Raw genomic sequence first — 22,109 nt, 5'->3', positions numbered from 1 at the left:
AATGAACAATCAGAATTACAAAAAAACACACAATGACATTTATATTAGCACAGAAACAACAAAATAATTAAATATAAAATGAATAAAACATACACAAGTTCTATATGAGGAAAACTAAAAAACTCTGATAAAAGCGATCGAATAAGATTCAGTGGAAAGATATTCCATGTACATGGTTATGAAGACTCAGTATTGTTAAAATGTTAGTTCTTCCCAACCTGTGCTGATAGATTCAACACAATCCAAATCAAAATTCCACCAGGTTATTTTGTGGATATAGGCAAACCAATTTTAAATTATATATGTAGGGACTTCTCTGGTGGCCCAGCGGTTAAGCCTCCGCACTCCCAATGCAGGTGGCCTGGGTTCAATCCCTGGCCAGGGAACTAGATCCCACATGCCGCATCTAAGAGCTGGCATGCAGCAACTAAAAGATCCCACATGCTGCAACTAAAGATTCTGCATGCCACAACCAAAGATCCCTCACGCTGCAACTAAAGACCTGGCACAGCCAAATAAATAAATAAATAAAGCTTTAAAAAAATAAAAAATAAATGAAAAATAAAGTACATATGCAAAAGCAAGACCCAGAATAGCCAATATATTTTTTTCAAATATATATATTATATATTGTTTATATTTAATATACATTATATACAGTTATAGATTTTACATTTATGAAGTTTTATATATATATAATTGTCAATTTTAATACATTGCTTTTATTTATTTTTTTAACATCTTTATTGGAGTATAATTGTTTTACAATTTTGTGTTAGTTTCTGCTATATAACAAAGTGAATCAGCTATATGTATACATATATCCCCATATCCCCTCCCTCTTGCATCTCCCTTCCACCCTCCCTATCCCACCCCTCTAGGTGGTCACAAAGCACCGAGCTGATCTCTCTGTGCAATGCAGCTGCTTCCCACTAGCTATCTATTTTACATTTGGTACTGTATATATGTCAATGCTACTCTCTCACTTTGTCACAGATTACCCTTCCCCCTCCCCGTGTCCTCAAGTCCATTCTCTACGTCTGCTTCTTTATTCCTGTCCTGCCCCTAGGTTCATCAAAACCATTTTTTTAGATTCCCTATATATGTGTTAGCATACGGTATTTGTTTTTCACTTTCTGACTTACTTCACTCTGTATGACAGACTCTAAGTCCATCCACCTCACTACAAATAACTCAATTTCATTTCTTTTTATGGCTGAGTAATATTCCATTGTGTATATGTGCCACACGTTCTTCATACATTCATCTGTCAATGGACACTTAGGTTGCTTCCATGTCCTGGCTCAGAATAGCCAATATATTGTTAAAGAACAAATTTGGAGGACTGACACTACCTGACTTCAAGACTTAACATAAAGCTCTAGTAATCAAGACAGTGTGGTATTGCTGAAAGAGAAAAACAAATCAATGGATCAAAATACATCAATGATACAAATTAGCCCGGAAACAGACCTACATACATATAGTCAACTAATACTTGAAAAAGGAGCAAAGGCAATTCAATGGAGAAATGGTAATCATTTTGTTACCAAAACAACTGGACATCCACATGCAAAAAATAAATTTAGACACAGATCTTATACTTTCTTAAAAATTATTCAAAATAGATCATAGACCTAAATGTAAAAGGCAAAACAATAAAATTCTTATGAGATAAAATAAGAAAAAAAATAGGTAACCCTGAGTTTGGTGATGACATTTTAGATACAACACCAAAAGCACAATCCATGAAAGCAAAAACTGATAAACTGGACTTCATTAAAATTTAAATATTCTGCTCTATAAAGACACAGTTAAAAGAATGAAAAAACAAAGGACAGACTGAGAGAAAATATTTTCAAAACATGTGTTTAATAAAAGACTGTTATCCAAAATATGCAAAGAACTCAAAACTCAGCAATAAGAAAACAAAAGACTCAACTAAAAAATGAGCAAGGAGGAGGGGGAAGATGGCGGAAGAGTAAGACGTGATCACCTTCCTCCCCACAGATACATAAGAAATACATCTACACGTGGAACAACTCCTACAGAACACCCACTGAACGCTGGCAGAAGACCTCAGACCTCCCAAAAGGCAAGAAACTCCCCACGTACCTGGGTAGGGCAAAAGAAAAAAGAATAAACAGAGACAAAAGAATAGGGACGGGACCTGAACCAGTGGGAGGGAGCTGTGAAGGAGGAAAGGTTTCCACACACTAGGAAGCCCCTTCGCGGGTGGAGACTGCGGGTGGTGGAGCGGGGAGCTTTGGAGCCACGGAGGAGACTGTAGCAACAGGGGTGCGGAGGGCAAAGCAGAGAGGATCTCGCATGGAGGATCGGTACCGACCAGCACTCACCAGCCCAAGAGGCTTCTCTGAAAAAAAAAAAAAAAAAAAGAGGCTTGTCTGCTCACCTGCCGGGGCGGGCGGGGGCTGGGAGCTGAGGCTTGGGCTTCAGTCGGATTGCAGGAAGAGGACTGGGGTTGGTGGCGTGAACACAACCTGAAGGGGTTAGTGCACCACAGCTAGCCGGGAGGGAGTCTGGGAAAAACTCTGGACCTGCCGAAGAGGCAAGAGACTTTTTCTTCCCTCTTGTTTCCTGGTGCATGAGGAGAGGGTATTAAGAGCGCTGCTTAAAGGAGCTCCAGTGACGGGCGCGAGTCGCGGCTATCAGCGCGGACCCCAGAGACGGGCATGAGACGCAAACGCTGCTGCTGTCACCACCAAGAAGCCTGTGTGTGAGCACAGGTCACTCTCCACACCTCCCCTCCCGGGAGCCTGTGCAGCCCGCCACTGCCAGGGTCCCGTGATCCAGGGACAACTTCCCTGGGAGAACGCATGGCGCACCTCAGGCTGGTGCAACGTCACGCCAGCCTCTGCTGCCGCAGGCTCGCCCCGCACTCCGTGCTCCTCCCTCCCCCTGGCCTGAGTGAGCCAGAGTCCCCGAATCAGCTGCTCCTTTAACCCCGTCTTGCCTGAGCAAAGAAGAGACGCCCTCAGGCGACCTACACACCTGAAGCAGGGCCATATCCAAAGCTGAACCCCGGGAGCTGTGCAAACAAAGAAGAGAAAGGGAAATTTCTCCCAGCAGACTCAGGAGCAGTGGATTAAATCTCCACAATCAACTTGATGTACCCTGCATCGGTGGAATACCTGAATAGACAACGAGTCATCCCAAATTGAGAAGGTGGACTTTGAGAGCAAGATATATTATTTTTTCCCCTTTTCATCTTTTTGTGAGTATGTATGTGTATGCTTCTGTGTGAGATTTTGTCTGTATAGCTTTGCTTTCACCATTTGTCCTAGGGTTCTGTCCATCCATGTTTTTTTTTGTTATTTTTTTTGTTTCTTACTTAAAATTTTTTTTTCTTAATAATTATTTTTTATTTTAATAACTTTATTTTATCTTATTTTATTTTATCTCCTTTCTTTCTTTCTTTTCTTTATTTTTTCTTTCTTTCTTTCTTTCTTTCTTTCTTTCTTTCCTCCTTTCTTTCTTTCTTTCTTTCTTTCTTTGCCAAATAGTTTATAATATACATTAGCAAATCTCAAAGATTTTAATTAAAAAATATGTTGGTATAAAGTTGTATATATGAAAAACTGAGTGAGAAAACAAATGCCTTAGAAAATCAACTTTAAGTTATGTGCATACTTTTAATTATAAAATATGAAATTGCCTAAAATGCTACAAATGGTTAACAGAAAGAAACCTAGATAATCTGAGCATACCAGTCCAAAGTCATATACCATAATGTCTATTAAGAAAAAAACTGCAACCACTAGCTAAATGACTGACCTATGTGTAGAACTGAACAGCTCTTTACAATAACAACATGATAAAGACTTTGGACACAGACCCTTGAAGCTTGTGGCAAAATAATTAAACAAACTGTATAACCCTTCTGGCACCATGGGATTTTGCTTTCAAATCATAAGCATGCAATAGTACAAAAGCTTCAAGTACTAAATACCTACTAACAAGAACGTAAGATAAAAGCTTGTCATGAAAAATGTTTTACTTACCAAAACACCACTGACAAGGGTCACCTCAAACATGATGGGAAGAAGATTAAATACTAAAGCACTCAGGACAAAACTGATACCCCTTGTCCCTCTGTCAATAGCCTTTGATAAAGCTCCTGTCTGTCTGTTCAGGTGGAAAGCCAGATCCAAGTTGTGAAGATGGAGAAAGACATTTTTGGCTATTCTTCGGATTGAATTTTGGGCTACCTTGCCAAATACTGCATTTCGAACTTCATTAAAAAAGGCAGCTCCGGCTCTTGATACACCATCTAGCAATACAATCAAGAAAAAGTGGGGGTGTAAAAACATTAGAATCGTTGGAGTATAAAAACGTCAAGGGCTCAGAAAATGTTTGTACAATGAATGAATATATCACAGAATACTTACACTAAAAGAAACCTAAAAAACATCTAGCCTACTGAGTATCAATCTTTCCACCACCATGAAAACCTTTCATTGTTATTTTCCCCCATAAGATTCCAAATGTTGAAAGATTTTTCCAAGTAAATACTTTTACTAAACAGCAGCCCATAAGGCCTTATTGTGGATAAATGTACAGTATCTGTTGAGGTTTTGTGATCTAATTCAATTCCCCCAAATAACAAATGATAAAATTGAGATCATGAAAAATCCAAGTGCTTTGACTAAGCATGCCCCAACTCAGGTCTGAGTCTCATAAAGTATCCTTTCTACTGCATGGGGACACAAAGCATCATATTCTATTCTTTACAAATTGTAGATTTGTGTCACGGCTATTGAATATAATTTAATAACACATTAATACAGGTATATCATTATGCAGCCATTTCCTATTCAACAGCTAACAACAACAGCAAGAAAATAACTAGTCTTACTAAAATAATATCTTATAAGGAGCCTAACTATTAGAAGTGGTTGTTATGAATTTAATGTCTTACTTCATGTTATTGTTTTCTAGAACTTAGAAAATGAGACTTTTATTACAGAATTTTTGGAAAGTATATCATACAAAGAATTTTTTAAAAAACACATATCAAAAAAAAAATCTCACATAAAAAAAACAACCAAAATGCTAAGTTGTGCTTGTGGTGAAAAGGTCATATGCTCAAATATGATGAAACCCTCTTGAAGAAAGTCAACACCTGTAGACAGATTAAAGAATCAAACATACAGCCAATGAGAACTGCCGTTGCCATGGTTGCAACTGTATTTGGTGCATCACTCAGGTTCAGCATGTTTCCCGACACCTGGTTGAGGCTGTCTACAGCATATTTAAACATGAAGGGAACCATGATATTCATAGCCTAAAAACATAAAAGCAGCAATTATCAATCATATGCAAATTATGTATTTATAAAAGTACAAATATTTACCTTAAATTAGTATTTATGGGAATGTTTAGATATTAACCATTTACTAGTATTGGAATGATTTTCCCAGTTTATAAAGATAAAATCTTTGGCAGTGGGAGAGCTGTCATTTCAAGATTCCCACCTCACAATGACTGCCATGTTAATATTCATTTACAAGCTATGTGCATTAGTCAAATGCTCCTGCCACCATGAAATCACCCCTGATCATCCACTCAAAAATGCTTTCTCCATTATCTAAAACCCTACAGAGCTCATGATATTTACAGCAAACTGCCTTATACTGTAGTAATTTGTGTATATAAGTACAATGCTTTGTATATAGCAGGTATCCAATAAATATATGTAAAATTATTTATTCACCAAAATAATGGTAAAACTGAAATTATACAGCAAAAAAGGATCTCAAAAGCAGATAAATTACAAGTATCTGTAGCTGATTCACCATTCAGGGGGAAAAAAACCCAACAATGATAGATGTATGTGCCCCAGAAAAAAATCCCTTTGCTCCAACACCATATAAAAGAAAACCCAGGAGGTTGAGGAAGATGGGGGAAGAGTAAGACACAGAGATCACCTTCCTCCCCACAGATACATCAGAAATACATCTACACATGGAACTGCTGCTATAGAACGCCCACTGAACACTGGCAGAAGACCTCAGACCTCCCAAAACGCAAACTCCCCACATACCTGGGTAGGGCAAAAGAGAAAAGAAAAAGCAGAGACAAAAGAATAGGGATGGGACCTGCACCAGTGGGAGGGAGCTGTGAAGGGGGAAAGGTTTCCACGCAGTAGGAAGCCCCTTTGTGGGCAGAGACTGTGGGAGGCAGAGAGGGGAAGCTTCGGAGCCGCGGAGGAGAGCGCAGCAACAGCGGTGCGAAGGGCAAAGCGGAGAGACTCCCGCACAGAGGATCGGTGCCGACCAGCACTCACCAGCCCAAGAGGCTTGTCTGCTCACCTGCCGGGGTGGGCAGGGGGTGGGAGCTGAGGACCACGCTTCAGTTGGATTCATAGGGAGAGGACTGGGGTTGGCAGCGTGAACACAGCCTGAAGGGGTTAGTGCACCACGAGTAGCTGGAAGGGAGTCTGGGAAAAACTCTGGACCTGCCGAAGAGGCAAGAGACTTTTTCTTCCCTCTTGTTTCCTGGTGCATGAGGAGAGGGTATTAAGAGCGCTGCTTAAAGGAGCTCCAGTGACGGGCGCGAGTCGCGGCTATCAGCGCGGACCCCAGAGACGGGCATGAGACGCAAACGCTGCTGCTGTCACCACCAAGAAGCCTGTGTGTGAGCACAGGTCACTCTCCACACCTCCCCTCCCGGGAGCCTGTGCAGCCCGCCACTGCCAGGGTCCCGTGATCCAGGGACAACTTCCCTGGGAGAACGCATGGCGCACCTCAGGCTGGTGCAACGTCACGCCAGCCTCTGCTGCCGCAGGCTCGCCCCGCACTCCGTGCTCCTCCCTCCCCCTGGCCTGAGTGAGCCAGAGTCCCCGAATCAGCTGCTCCTTTAACCCCGTCTTGCCTGAGCAAAGAAGAGACGCCCTCAGGCGACCTACACACCTGAAGCAGGGCCATATCCAAAGCTGAACCCCGGGAGCTGTGCAAACAAAGAAGAGAAAGGGAAATTTCTCCCAGCAGACTCAGGAGCAGTGGATTAAATCTCCACAATCAACTTGATGTACCCTGCATCGGTGGAATACCTGAATAGACAACGAGTCATCCCAAATTGAGAAGGTGGACTTTGAGAGCAAGATATATTATTTTTTCCCCTTTTCATCTTTTTGTGAGTATGTATGTGTATGCTTCTGTGTGAGATTTTGTCTGTATAGCTTTGCTTTCACCATTTGTCCTAGGGTTCTGTCCATCCATGTTTTTTTTTGTTATTTTTTTTGTTTCTTACTTAAAATTTTTTTTTCTTAATAATTATTTTTTATTTTAATAACTTTATTTTATCTTATTTTATTTTATCTCCTTTCTTTCTTTCTTCTTTCTTTCTTTCTTTCTTTCTTTCTTTCTTTCTTTCTTTCTGTCTTTCTTTCTGTCTTTCTTTCTGTCTTTCTACTTTTTCTCCCTTTTATTCTGAGCCGTGTGGATGAAAGGCTCTTGGTACTGCACCCGGGAGTCAGTGCTGTGCCTCTGAGGTGGGAGAGCCAACTTCAGGACATGGTCCACAAGAGACCTCCCAGCTCCACGTAATATCAAATGGCGAAAATCTTCCAGAGATCTCCATCTCAACACCAACATCCAGGTTCACTCAATGACCAACAAGTTACAGTGCTGCACACCCTATGCCAAACAACTAGCAAGACAGGAACACAACCCCACCCATTAGCAGAGAGGCTGCCTAAAATCATAATAAGGCCACAGACACCCCAATACACACGAACAGATGTGGACCTGCCCACCAGAAAGACAAGATCCAGCCTCATCCACCAGAACACAGGCACTAGTCCCCTCCACCAGGAAGCCTACACAACCCACTGAATCAACTTTAGCCACTGGGGACAGACACCAAAAACAACGGGAACTATGGACCTGCAGTCTGCAAAAAGGAGACCCCAAACACAGTAAGATAAACAAAATGAGAAGACAGAAAAACACACAGCGGATGAAGGAGCAAGATGAAAACCCACCAGACCTAACAAATGAAGAGGAAATAGGCAGTCTACCTGAAAAAGAATTCAGAATAATGATAGTAAAGATGATTCAAAATCTTGGAAATAGAATAGACAAATTGCAAGAAACAGTTAACAAGGACCTAGAAGAAATAAAGAGGAAGCAAGCAACGATGAGCAACACAATAAATGAAATGAAAAATACTCTAGATGGGCTCAGTAGCAGAATAACTGAGGCAGAAGGACGGATAAGTGACCTGGAAGATAAAATCGTGGAAATAACTACTGCAGAGCAGAATAAAGAAAAAAGAATGAAAAGAACTGAGGACAGTCTCAGAGACCTCTGGGACAACATTAAATGCACCAACATTCGAATTATAGGGGCTTCAGCAGAAGAAGAGGAAAAGAAAGGGACTGAGAAAATATTTGAAGAGATAAACCCACAGCAAACATCATTCTGAATGGTGAAAAACTGAAAGCATTTCCTCTAAGATCAAGAAGACAAGGATGTCCACTCTCGCCATTCTTATTCTACATAGTTTTGGAAGTCCTAGACAAGGCTATCAGAGAAGAAAAATAAATAAAAGGAATCCACACTGGAAAAGAAGAACAAAATCATGCCATTTGCAGCAACACATGAACCTGGGGATTGTCATACTAAGTGAAGTAAGTCAGACAGAGAAAGACAAATATCATATGATATCACTTATATGTGGGATCTAAAAAAAAGCTACAAATTAACTTATCTACAAAACAGAAATATAATTATAGATGTAGAAAATAAACTCATGGTTACCAGGGTGTAATGTGGGGGGAGGGATAAATTGGAAGATCGAGATTGACATATGCAGAGTACTACATGTAAAATAGATAATTAATAAGGACCTAGCGTATAGCACAGGGAACTCTACTCAATACTCTATAATGTCCTATATGGGAAAAGAATCTAAAAAAGAGTGTGTATATATATATATATATATATATATATATATATATGTATGTATGTATGTGTAACAGATTCACTTTGCTGTACACCTGAAACTAACACAACATTGTAAATCAAGTGTACCTTAATAAAAATTAAGAAAGGAGAAAAAAAGAAACTGGGTCTTACAGTTAGGCTGTCTAAGTTTTAAATATTGGGTCAATCACTTACTTTCTGTGTGAATTTTAGGCAAGTCTGTGTCATAGTTTCTGCATCTCAAAACAAGGAAGGACAATAGTACCATCTCTGACAGTTTTTGACATGATTAAAAAAACAGTGCATATAAAGCACTTAATATGGTGCCTAGCATATTGTAAGCAGTCAATAACTGTTAACTATCATTATTATTGGAAACTGGGGACAGAGCTAGCATTCACAGAACTGTTGGTAGTGATGAGTCTGTCAGGTAGTGACTTCGTCTACCAAATAGACCTGAAGGCCTGTTGCTATATACATAATTTTATGAAACTGGGCTCTATCCACAGCAGAGGAAGGAAGGATACTTTCAAATAATGAATTCGGTAACAAAGCGTTTTCTTCTGCCAATCAAATTAGTGGCTAATTCCTTCTGATTTTATCATAATGTCTAATAAATCTAGCCCCTAGCCAAACTTTTTTGGTTCTTATTCTCCTTGTCCCACATTTAGGTATTAATCTGTTACCTAGAGTATCTCCTACTTTCTGTATTACTCCTTTCAACATACCCTCCACTCTTTTCAGAGTGGTCTTTGTACAAATTAGATCCCAATATACTTTTCACTGCCACATTTAAAAACTTTGATTTCCTCTATTTGATGGATAAATCCCAAATTCCTCTGTTGGGCATTCAGTATCCTTTACATTCTAGGTCCATTCCACTATATTTTAAGTGAATTAGGTCCATACTTCATTAACTTTGTTATGTTTAGTGTTTTTATGTTGAATTTATATATAGTTTATTATTTTAATGACATCTGTTGTTTTCTAATTATACAAGCAATACATATACATTGCAGATTTCCACCCAGTATCTACATATTTTTTTTAAATCAAAATTTAATTGACCCACAACACTGTTAGTTCCAGTTGCATAACATAGTGATTTGAAATATAGTGTATATATCTATACACTATAAAATGATCAGCATGATAAGTCTAGTTACCATCTGTTACCATACAAAGATATTACAGCAGAATTGACTATATTCCCCATCATGTACATTTCATCCTTGAGACTCATTTATTTTGTAACTAGAAATTTGTACCTCTTAATCTCCCTCACCTATTACAATCATCCCCCAACATCTCCTCTCTGGCAACCGCCTGTTTGTTCTCTATATCTATGACTCTTTTTCACTTGGTTATGTTTGTTCACTTCTTTTGTTTTTTGGATTCTACATATAAGTGAAATCATGTGGTATTGATCTTTCTTTTTCTGACTTAATTCACATAGCATAATACCCTCTAAGTCCAACCCATTGTAGCAAATTACAAGATTCTTCTCCATGGCTAACTAATATTCCATTGTGTAAATATATACCACATCTTCTTTATCCATTTATCTATTGATGGATACTTAGGTTGCTTCCATACCTTGGCTATTATGAATAATGCTACAGTGAACATGGGGGAAGTGCACAGATCTTTTTGAATTTGTGTTTTTGTTTTCTTTAGAAAAATACTCAGAAGTGGAATTTCTGGAATGTATGGTAGTGCTATTTTTAACTACTCAGGAAACTCCATATTGGCTGCACCAATTTACATTTCCACCAACAGTGCATGAGGGTTCCCTTTTCTCCACATCCTCACCAACCCTTGTTATTTGCTGCCTTCTTGATAATAACCATTCTGACAGCTGTGAGGTGATAGTTCATTGTGGTTTTGATTTGCATTTCTCTAATAATTAGTGATGTTGAGTATCTTTTCTGTGTCTGTTGGCCATCTATCTGCATGTCTTCTTTGGAAAAATGTCTATTCAGGTCCTCTGCCCAGTTTTTAATTGTTTTTTTTTATGTTGAGTTGAATGAGTCTTTTGCATATTTTGGATATTAACCCCCTATCATATATATTGTTTGCAAATACCTTCTACCATTGAGTAAGCCACCTTTTTGTTTTGTTCATAGTTTCCTTTGCTGTGCAAAAAATTTTAGTTTGATGTAATCCCATTTGTTTATTTTTGCTTTTGTTGCCCTTCTTTGAGGAGGCACATCCAAAACAATTGCTAAGGTCAATGTCAAAGAGTGCACTGCCAACGTTTACTTTTAGGAATTTTATGGTTTTAGGTCTTAGATTAAAATCTTTAATCAATTTTCAGTTTATTTTTGTGTATGGTGATTCTTTTGCATGTAGCTGTCCAATTTTCCCAACACCATTATTAAAGAGGCTTTCTTTCCCCCACTGTATATTCTTGTCTCCTTTGTTGTAGACTAATTGCCCATATAAGTGTGGGTTCATTTCTGGGCTCTCTATTCTGTTCCACTGATCTGTGTGTCTGTTTTTGTGCTAGTACCATACTGTTTTGATGACTGAAGCTTTGTAGTATAGTTTGAAATCAGGGAGTGTGACACCCTCAAATTTTTTCTTCTTTCTCAAGATTGTTTTGACTATTCAGGGTCTTTTGTGTTTACCTACATATATCTTTCCAGTTGTTGGTGTTATCTTCAATTTCTTTCATCAATGCATATAGTTTTCAGAGTACAGATCTTTTAGTTCCTTGGTTAGATTTATTCCTAGATATTTTATTCCTTTTGATGTAATTGTCAATGGTATTATTTTCTTAATTTCTCTAATTGTCCATTGCTAGTGTATAGAAACAACATATATCTGGATATTAAGTTTGTATCCTGAATTCATTATGAGTTCTACCAGTTTTTGGTGGTGTCTTTAGGATTTTCTATGTATAGTATCATGTCGTCTGCAAATAGTGACAGTTTTACTTCTTCCCTTCCAATTTGGATGTCTTTTATTTCTTTTTCTTACTTGATTGCTGTGGCTAGGACTTCCAATACTGTGTTGGATTCAGTAAGTCTGGGGTGAGGGTAGAGAATATACATTCCTAACATGTTCCCAGATCTGGGGCCTGGGGACCACAGTATAAGAAACACCACTCTAGTAATCCTCTGATTTTGCATGGAAGGAGGAGTAGCCAAGATGGCAGAGTAAGAAGACGCTGAGCTCACCTTCTCCCAAGGACAAACCAAAATTACAACTATTTACAATGCAACTACTGATAAGATCGACCTGAAGACTAGCAGAAAAGATCTTCCACAACTAAAAATATAAAGAAGGAATCAAAAGCAGAAGGGTAAGAGAGGAGGCAACATGGTATAGTCAAGACCAACATCCCCAGCTAGATGACCTACAAACGGGAGGATAATTGCAATTGCAGTGATTCCCCCCAAGAAATGAGAGATCTGATCCCCACATTGAGCACCCCAGCCCAGGGGTCCTGTGCTGGGAAGATAAGCCCACAGAATGTCTGGCTTTGCAGGCCAGTGGGGTTTGCATTCCAGAGAGCTGGAGGGCAATAGGAAACAGACTCTGCTCTTAACTATACATTAAAGGTAGTAGGTCAACCATTTATAAAGCTAGTAGGAAGGTTAAAAGATAAAAGTAGTAAAATCATCTATATCTACAATAAGTAGTTAAGGGATACACAAAACAAAAAGATGTAAAATATGATGTCAAAAACATTACATGTGGTGGGGGTGGGCAGCAAAAATGCAGGGTTGTTAGAATGTGTTTGAACTTAAGAGATCATCAACTTAAAATATTCATGTATATATAGGTTCCTGTATATAAACACCATGGTAACCACAAACCAAAAATCCATAATAGATACACACACAAAAAAGAGAAAGGAATCCAAACATAGCACTTTAGATAGTCAACAAACCACAAGAGGGCAAAAAAAGAAGAAAAGAATAAAAAAGAACTACAAAGACAGCCCCCAAACAATTAACAAAATGACAACAAGTGCATACCTATCAACAATTGCTTTAAATGTAAATGATTTAAATGCTCAAGTCAAAAGTCATAGAGTGGCTGGATGGTTAAAAAAAACCAAGACCCATCTATATGCTGCCTACAAGAGGCTCACTTCAGATTTAAAGACACACACAGATTGAAAGTAGGAAGATGGAAAAACGTATTCCATGTAAATAGATACAAAAAGAACACTAGGGTAGCAATATTTATATCAGACAAAATAAACTTTAAAACAAAGACTGTAAGAAGAGTCAAAGAAGGACATTACATAATGATCAAGGGATCAATCCAAGAAGATATAACAATTGTAAATATATAAGCACCCAGCACAGCAGCACCTAAATACATAAAGCAAATATTAACAAACACAAAGGGAGAAATTGACAGCAACACAATAATAGTAGGGGACTTTAACACCCCACTTACATCAATGGATAGATTATCAAGACAGAAAATCAGTAAGGAAACACTGGCCTTAAGTGACACAGTAGGCCAGACAAACTTTAAAGATATATAGAGAACATTCCATTCAAAAGCAGTAGAATACACATTTTTTTCAAATGCACATGGAACATTCTCCAGGATAGATCACATGCTAGGCCACAAAACAAGTCTCAATAAAGTTAAGAAGATTGAAACCATATCAAGCATCTTTTCTGACCACAAATTTTCTTGTAGAAATCAACCACAAGAAAAAACTGTAAAAAAACAGAAACATACAGAGGCTAAACAATAGGTTACCAAACCACCAATGCATTACTTAAGAAATCAAAGAGAAAACTGAAAAATATTTGCAGACAAATAGGAATGAAAACACAATGATCCAAACAGTGGGATTCAGCAAAAGTAGTTCTAAGAGGAAAGTTTATAGCAATACAAACCTACCTCAAGAAACAAGAAAAATTTCAAATAAACTACCTAACGATACACTTAAATGAGCTATAAAAGGAAGAACAAAGCCTGACGTTAGTAGAAGGGAAGAAATAATAATGATCAAAATAGAAATAAATTAAATAGAGATTAACAAATAGTAGAAAAGATCAGTGCAACCAACAGCTGGTTCTCTGAAAAGATAAGCCAAAGTGATAAACCTTTAGTCAGACTCATCAAGAAAAAAAGAGAGAAGGTCCAAATAGATAAAATCAGAAATGAAAAAGAAGTTAAAACTGACACCAAGGAAACACAAAAGATCATAATAAATTACTACAAACAATTATATGCCCATAAAGTGGACAACCTAGAAGAAATGGACAAATTCATTGAAATGTGCTATCTCTCAAGATTGAACAGAAAGAAACAGAAAATATGAGCAGGCCACTTACCAGTAATGAAATTGAATATAGTATAGTCAGTCTACAGTACTGTACAATATACTGTAAAATACAGTGATTAAAAAAACTCCCAATCTCCCAATAAACAACAGTCAAGGACCAGACAGCTTCACAGATGAATTCTACCAAACATTTAAAGAATAGTTAACACCTATCCTTCTCAAACTACTCCAAAAAAATTGCAGAGGAAGGAACACTTCCAATCACATTGTAAGAGGCCATCATCACACTGATACCAAAAGAAAAAAAATTTAGTTAATTAAAAAAATTAAAACAAAGCAAAAATGATTTTTGCCATACACGTCTATGAATTTTAACACAGGTATAAGCACTACCACAATCATAATAAAGAACACGTACATCACCAAAAAAATTCCTTGGCTGTCTTTTTCTACTCACACCCTACCACCACCCATTATCCCTGGGAACCACTGATTTGTTCTCTGACACTTTGATTTTGTCTTTTCAAGAACACATAAATAGAACTGTACTCTAAGTGACATTTTGAGACTGGATTTTTTTCACTCAACATAATGATTTTCAAACCATCCAACTTGTGTGTTTTGATAATTCATTCCTGTTTGTTGTTTAGTAGTATTCCATGGTATGAATATACCACAGTTTAACTATTTACCTGTTAAAGGGCCACTGGGTTCTTTTCAGCTATTATGAATAAAACCACATGATCATTGATATATAATTTTTTGTGTGAACATAAGTTTACATTTCTCTGGGATAAATGCCCAATAATGTAATTGCTGTGTCATATGCTAATTACATTTTTAAGTTTTAAAGAAACTTCCAATTTGTCAAGGAGAAGGCAGCTGAAGAAGCCAAGGACCAGCTTAAAAAAAGATACAGCAGGTTCAGTCCAAAAAGGAGAATAGTAAGGATGTTGGACTAGGTCCTGACAGTGGCACAGATAAGACTGAAACAAACAAAAAAGCTTTATAGCTGTTTTCTTAAGCTGATCTACAGCCCAGGAAATAGAACGTTGGACTTCCTTCACTGCCCTCCTGCATAAGCTGACAGCCAAGGCAAAGAATCCTTGCTACCCCAGAAAGTGATTTCACCTTGATTTATTAGTAGTATGTGTGTGTAGGGAGGGTGGCCAGAAAGATTTCAACAAAGAGATATTAGGTTCTTCACCTTGTAGGGCTAGAACTACAGAAAAAATAAATAGCTGAAAGTCTTGGAATCAAAGACTTCCCCAAACCACCCAGAATAGGCTATCAAGCTGCTCTACCTGCCTCCATTCCTCAGGACTGGTGGAGCTTCAGGGGAACATAGTTGTGAAACATGGTCCTAGATAGTGCGTTTTAAGGGCTTACACTACATTTAAATTATTCTATGGCAAGTATTTGAGCCACTTCCAATTATAGAGGTTGGAAGAATGGGGTTTAAGTGGATAAAGTGCCAGAGCAGAGCAGCAGTAGAGTATAATGGCAAAGAGTGTGGGCACTGACTGACAAGGGCTGATATACCTAACCTATTTAGAAACAGATGTTAAGAATTGAGTGAACAAGATCACACACATACCCCACCCCCACAAAAAAAACAAAAACTCAATTAAAAAATGGGGAAAATATGAATAGACAATTCACCAAAAAAGATGTAAAAATGATCCTTAAACATATGGAAAATGTTTAAACTCACTCAAAATTAGAGAAATATGAAGTGAAAATACAGAGACACTATTTTTCACCTATCAGACTGGCAAAAATATGACAACACATTCTGTTGGTGAGACTATGAGGAAATAGGCACTCCCACACATTGACTGTAGGAAGGCGAACTGCTACAATTCTTCTGGTGATAAATCTAACAAATCTACTTAGTCCTTACTTTACTTTTTAAAAATTTTATTTATTTTTTGGCTGCGTTGGGTCTTCATTGCTGTGCACGGGCTTTCTCTAGTTGCGGCGAGTGAAGGCTACTCTTTATTGTGGTGTGCGGGCTTCTGATTGCGGTGACTTCTCTTGTTGCGGAGCATGGGCTCTAGGCATGTGGGCTTCAGTAGTTGCAGCACGCAGGCTCAGTAGTTGCGGCATGCAGGCTCTAGAGTGCATGGGCTTCAGTAGTTGTGGTTCGTGGGCTCATTGGTTGTGGTGCACAGGTTCAGTAGTTGTGGCGCATGGGCTTAGTTGCTCCATGGCATGTGGGATCTTCCCGGACCAGGGATCAAACCTGTGCCCCCTGCACTGACAGGCGGATTCTTAACCACTGCACCACCAGTGAAGTCCCTATGTCCTTACTTTAAAAAAAGAGCTTTATTGAGATATAATTCACATACCATACATTTCATCCATTTAAAATGTACAATTTAATGTTTTTTAGAAAATTCAGAAAATTTTCATCACTCCCAAAAGAAACTCCATACACATTAGCAGTCACTCATTTCTGTAATAACCTATATGGGAAAAGAACTTGAAAAAGAATAGATACATGTATATGTATAACTGAGTCACTTTGCTGTACACCTAAAACTAATACAACATTGTTAATCAACTATATTTCAATATAAAATAAAAATTTTTTAAATTAAAAAAATTCACAATGTTGTGTAACCATCACCAAAATCAATTTTAGAACCTTTTCATCACCCCCAAAAGAAACTCCATACACATTAACAGTCACTCATTTCCCCTCATGCCTCTCCCTCCAACCCCAGCCCTAGGCAATCACTAATATCTACTTTATGTCTTGAAACAGCAAAGAGGCATATATGAGGATATAAGATTGAACATTCACAGAAATTATGGGGAGAATGCTGGACTTGTCCAGGTAGTGAAATTGAGGAATCAAGATACATTCACCAAATTCCCAAGGAAAAGGAAGCTCTAAGTGACATCTGTGTTAAAAATGAATAACATCCTTGATTTTAGACCAGGTATAGCACTACCATCTCTAGGTCAAACTTGCTCTTAAAATCCTAAAAGAGGAATTCTTGAACTATGTTGAGCTGAGGCTTCCACATAATTCTAGAGAAAATTTCAGAAGTTCTATACTGAGGCGCTCTTCACATAATCGAGAAAGTTCAGCAGTTCCTGGGGTTACTGGATATTATTGATAGTTTCTTAACATTCTTTCATAATGACCACTCCATTAATTGACTTGTCCAGTAAAGGAAAGTTATACTGAACAGCCACATTTCAGGAGCTGAAAACTACTTCTTCCATAATATTTGCCTAACCACATCCATCCAATTATCCATTTACCTTGGCAAACTCCTACTCTGCCTCTAATTCTTAAAAAACAAACAAACAAAAAACAAAAACTGGTCATGGCTAAAAGAAGCTACCCAAAGTGAGAAAAAGAAGTTGATGATCAAGGCCACCATCAAGACATGGAGAACATTACCTTGAAGGATCTCAAAATTTCGTGGAAGGCTAAGCTAATCATTACAATTTAGGGCAGCAGATGCCAGAAAAACTCAGTCTATGCCAAGTAGGTAGACTTTATTTTACAGATATTTTAACTTTTCCTTTTCCTATGATCCTAGAGTCAAAACAGCACACAAATATCAGAGGGGTGGTAGAGGAATCCTATCCTAAAAGATGATCTGACCTGAGAATTTTCTGGTCATCTATATCAGCTGTAACACAGCAGATGGGCACTGTGCAGAAAAGAGTTAATGTAGCAGACCTGAGACTGCTATTCTTAGAAGAACCTGCTTATAAGTTTGGCCCTTGGCTGGCATCTGGGAACTTGGCTTTTGGAGTATTTCCAGTCAACAGTTAACTGACTCGGGGGTGTCACTGTGCCTAGCCTCTTTGTGTAAGCAATCTGGTTCCATGATGAACATCTGCCTTCCTTCTGGGAGTCAGGAATTTGGGTATGTGCTAGGAAGAGTGCTTATGTCATTAGTCTCCACCCAGAAATCTTGGGCACTGAGTCTAATGGGCCTCCATAGTAGACAACATTTCACTTATTTTGCTGTAGTTTTGTTGATGGGGAAAGAGTATACTCTGTGTTACCCCTTATGGGTGGAAGAAAGCATAAGGAAGCCTGCAAAGGGATTCCTCCAGACTCCACCTGTGTCTCTTCCCCTTACCATCTGTGTGTCCTTACTGCATCACTACAATAAATCTTAACCACAAATAAGACTATATAGTGAGTCCTATGACCCTTTCTGGCAAATCACTCAACCTAGTGATAGTTTTGGGAACCTCTGACATAAGATGCTTATTCACCTAGCCACTTACAGATAACCCCAATGGTCAAAGAGTGTTCTATGTCCTGGTGGGAGTAGCCTCTACTTCGGGTATGTAGTTCTTCCACACTACACTGAAGGGACACTACAGCCTATTCAAAATGCTGAACGTGGCTAGTAAGTGAAAAATTCATTCACTCATGCAATGAATATTTACTAAGCACCTACTGTATGCCAGGCACTGTGGTCTCCGACTGAAGACAGACCTGGAAGGCCCAAAGTATTACTCTATGCTATCCTGACCACCAAATTCTCCATGAAATAGCATTTTATTGGACTTCAATGTGGATTTTTCTCCTTCTTAACGTATAATTCCATATTGAAAATGGTAGACATCCTCACTAACATGGGATGTTTTATCCCCTTTCCTGGACTCCCATTCACAACTACTACTGTCACATTCTTTATCAAAGAAGTATTCCATCTCCATGAACTTCATAACAATATAAAATTTGCCCAAGACCCTCATTTAATATCCTGATCTGAAAAGCACTGTTCGGAGTCCTCCATATGCAGATCCACCTCGATATCAGCCAATACCTGTAGAACAACAGGTAAAGCAATAGGCATGCTTTATCCAAGTTCTGGAAGTGCACCTGCACTGTTATACCCCCTCAAACAATATGGCTATTTCTACTCTACCACACTGACTTTGTTTATAACAATTCATTACACTATTTACCCAAACACTGATCCACAACTGTGGCTTACACCTCCACAGCTTCCCCATACCATTGAGCAAATACCACAACCTTGGCAGTCCCCATAATATACAGAAGAGGTAAAAGCCACTCAAAAAGATCTACAAGACAGTACGCTGAATAGCTCCAGGGGAGATATAAAAGTGTGACATGCAATCTTGCTCTCTTTAAGACACATCAGCATCACCCAACCCTGCCAATAACATCTGTGGCTATTGAAGACCATGCTAGCCTTTCAATTTCCAATTGCTTCCCATACAAATGGTTTTAATATCTTTTCACCCACTCCCTGCTAGATCCTACCCATAAAAGCCATCCCATGCCTCTGCATATGGAGTCTGGGAAACTCCATATGGGGAGCCAGAATACATTGTAAAACAAGTACTAGACTCCCATTGATACTAATCAGTTCCAATACTTGGTGTAGTTCGATGCCTATCAGCTAGAAAAGCATTTCTTATCACCAAAAAACACTCCAGAATATGTCATAATTTTCTTTCAGGCAAACCTAGGAACAGTGTGCCCTGAACCAAGAAAGGGTAGTGTCTGTTCTGGCATTGCTCCTTTAATCTAACTGACCCACCAAAGTATCACACCTCAGTCAACTCATAAAACCAAGCTACAAACATTAATAGGCATTCTAGCAATCATCTCACTACCTCTCAAAGCACACTTTCATTCTGACATTCATTCTCACTACTCCACCGACACACCTACCCCACTCACTACTGCTATTGATCCTAACTCATTTGCATTTGTTCTTTTTTTTCTTTTTGAGAGAGAGAGACCATGGTTATAATTCAAGCTTTTCAAATACATTAAACAGAGTTACATATATTTGTTTCTTACCTATGTCTTTGTAGCTTTATTTTATATAATTAACATACAATAAGCTTCACATATTTAAAGTGTACACTTTGATAACCTTGATATTTGTATACACCCAGGAAACCATCAACAAAATCAAGGCAGTGAACATAGACATCACCCAAAAGATCTTCTTGTGCACATTTTTAATCCCTCCCACGTGCCCCTCCCAACTCCCAAATCTTGTCTAGAGGCATCCACTGATCTGCTTTCTGTCACTAGATTAGTTGGAATTTTCTACAACATTATTTGAATTTGTTCTTGCTCTCATATTTTCATTTCCTTGGCTCTGGGTGTTTGGTTCTGTGTCTCAGCTTCAAATTCCTGCCTCTAGCACTCTTTTACTTGGAATACCTCCAGTAAATCCCCCCTACTTCTGACCCCTCATCTTTCTACATTGTTTACAGCTTACCTTGTTCTCTGGTTTGGGCATCCCAAGATGCCGTGGATGAAAACTCCCTTTTCTCATGTTGGGTCCCAGGGTGAGACCCCCCCACCTCCACCTTGGCCAATATTCACTTCTTTCCTTACAGAGGCTGGATGAGATTTTGATCCTCTAGTCGATGTCTGTAGTTGGAATCTGGTGTTAGAATCTTATCTTTCTCTTAGACCATGGGATGGCACACTTCTTCCAAAAAGAGCCAGATAGTAAAAATTTTAGGCTTTGAATGCCGTATGGTTTCTGTCACTACTACTCAAATGTGCTGCTATAGAGTAAAAGCAGCCATAAACTATAAGTAAACAAACGGACATGAATATGTTTTGATAACACTTTATAAAACAGTCTCTGTGACTCTTATCCCTTCATACTGCTCTGGATATGAGCTATCCCTATGATAAGCCCCCTGCCCCAGTCTATTTGATTGATGTCTAGACTACCATGTGAGAGGAGGACTTAGACAAAATTCATCATGTCTAAAAATTAAAGTTATCGTCTTCCCCCACCAAAGCCACTCTTCTCACCATAGCCCTTATCATGGTGACTTACAACACTGTTTATCTAGGCAATGAAGTTAGAAATACGGTTGTTAGCCTTGACTTATCCCACTCCTCACCTGCCAGTTGGTCAACAAGTTCTGTTGATTCTTTCCTCAAAACACTCCTACATTTGCCCTATCTTCTTCCTCCCCACTGTCTCTGTCTCCTCTTGATTAGACTACCGTAATATCTTCCAGAAGGATCAGATTACTTGCAGTCTTCCAAATATGCTGTGATGTTTCACAAATGTACTACATATTTCTATTTTCCTGGAATCTCCTTCCCTTTAACTCCTACTCCCACCTTTTATCTTCTTGTTAAACTCCTATTCACTATTCAAAACCCAGCTCAGACTTTCCCTTTCACATTTAATCATTGCCTCTTCAAGGCTACTGTGTTTAAATAGTATACCCTTGACATTCTCGAGAGATATGTTCCAACAGCCCCAAATTCATGAATAATGGCAAATTTAGAGCAAGATGGTAGAATAGGAAGACCTCAGCACATACCCCCCCCCAGAGCAACAATAATTTGGCAGCAATCCATGGACAAAAGTGCCTTTGGGAGCGCTTTGGGATCTAGGTAGGAGATTATAAAATCCCAATAGAGCCCAACACCAAGGAAGGTCATTTTGAGAAGGCAGGCATGCGCCCAGATAGTGGTAGTAGGCTTACCAACTGTGATCATGGCTACAGACACAAAAACAGACCTTGTCCCCTGACTCAGGTATAGCCCCACTTGGCCTTGGTCCTGCCATCAGCACCATCTGCTGAGAGAACCAGGAGACACACCCACCCATGCTTTGAGTGACATACTCACTAACTTTGGTCCGACTATAGATCCTGAAGCAGCCCTGTGATTCAGCTCTAGCTCCTCTCAGCCATGGTGAGAGTGGTCCTGTGCATCTAGAGATCTGGCAGGATACATACTTATCCATACCCCAGAGGCAGGCCTAAAGACTTCCAGTGTTGCTATGGATGATGAAGCACCCCTGTGACTTGGTTCCAGTCCTTCTCAGAAACAGTCTGGAGCTATTCCTGCTCACCCAGGGAACAACCCAGTGACCAGCAGGAGTTACACT

The 22,109-nt window shown here is 38.9% G+C and overlaps 1 protein-coding gene across 1 annotated transcript in view; it reads right to left on the bottom strand.

Annotated features, from left to right (window-relative positions):
• Positions 1 to 22,109, bottom strand: part of LOC112066430 (iron-sulfur clusters transporter ABCB7, mitochondrial-like) — a 61,061-nt gene that overhangs the window by 19,631 nt on the left and 19,321 nt on the right. The window contains exons 2-3 of the mRNA XM_024129477.1: positions 5,173 to 5,305; positions 4,023 to 4,291 (exon numbers count right to left, since the gene is read on the bottom strand). Coding sequence (XP_023985245.1) covers positions 4,023 to 4,291; positions 5,173 to 5,305 — 402 coding nt within the window. The remainder of the gene's footprint in view (positions 1 to 4,022; positions 4,292 to 5,172; positions 5,306 to 22,109) is intronic.

Source organism: Physeter macrocephalus, chromosome 21 (assembly GCF_002837175.3).
Source record: "Physeter macrocephalus isolate SW-GA chromosome 21, ASM283717v5, whole genome shotgun sequence".
In the NCBI taxonomy this organism is placed as follows: domain Eukaryota; kingdom Metazoa; phylum Chordata; class Mammalia; order Artiodactyla; family Physeteridae; genus Physeter; species Physeter macrocephalus.
The sequence above is the reverse complement of the archived record's forward strand: the minus strand, read 5'-3'. Positions and strand labels throughout refer to the sequence as shown.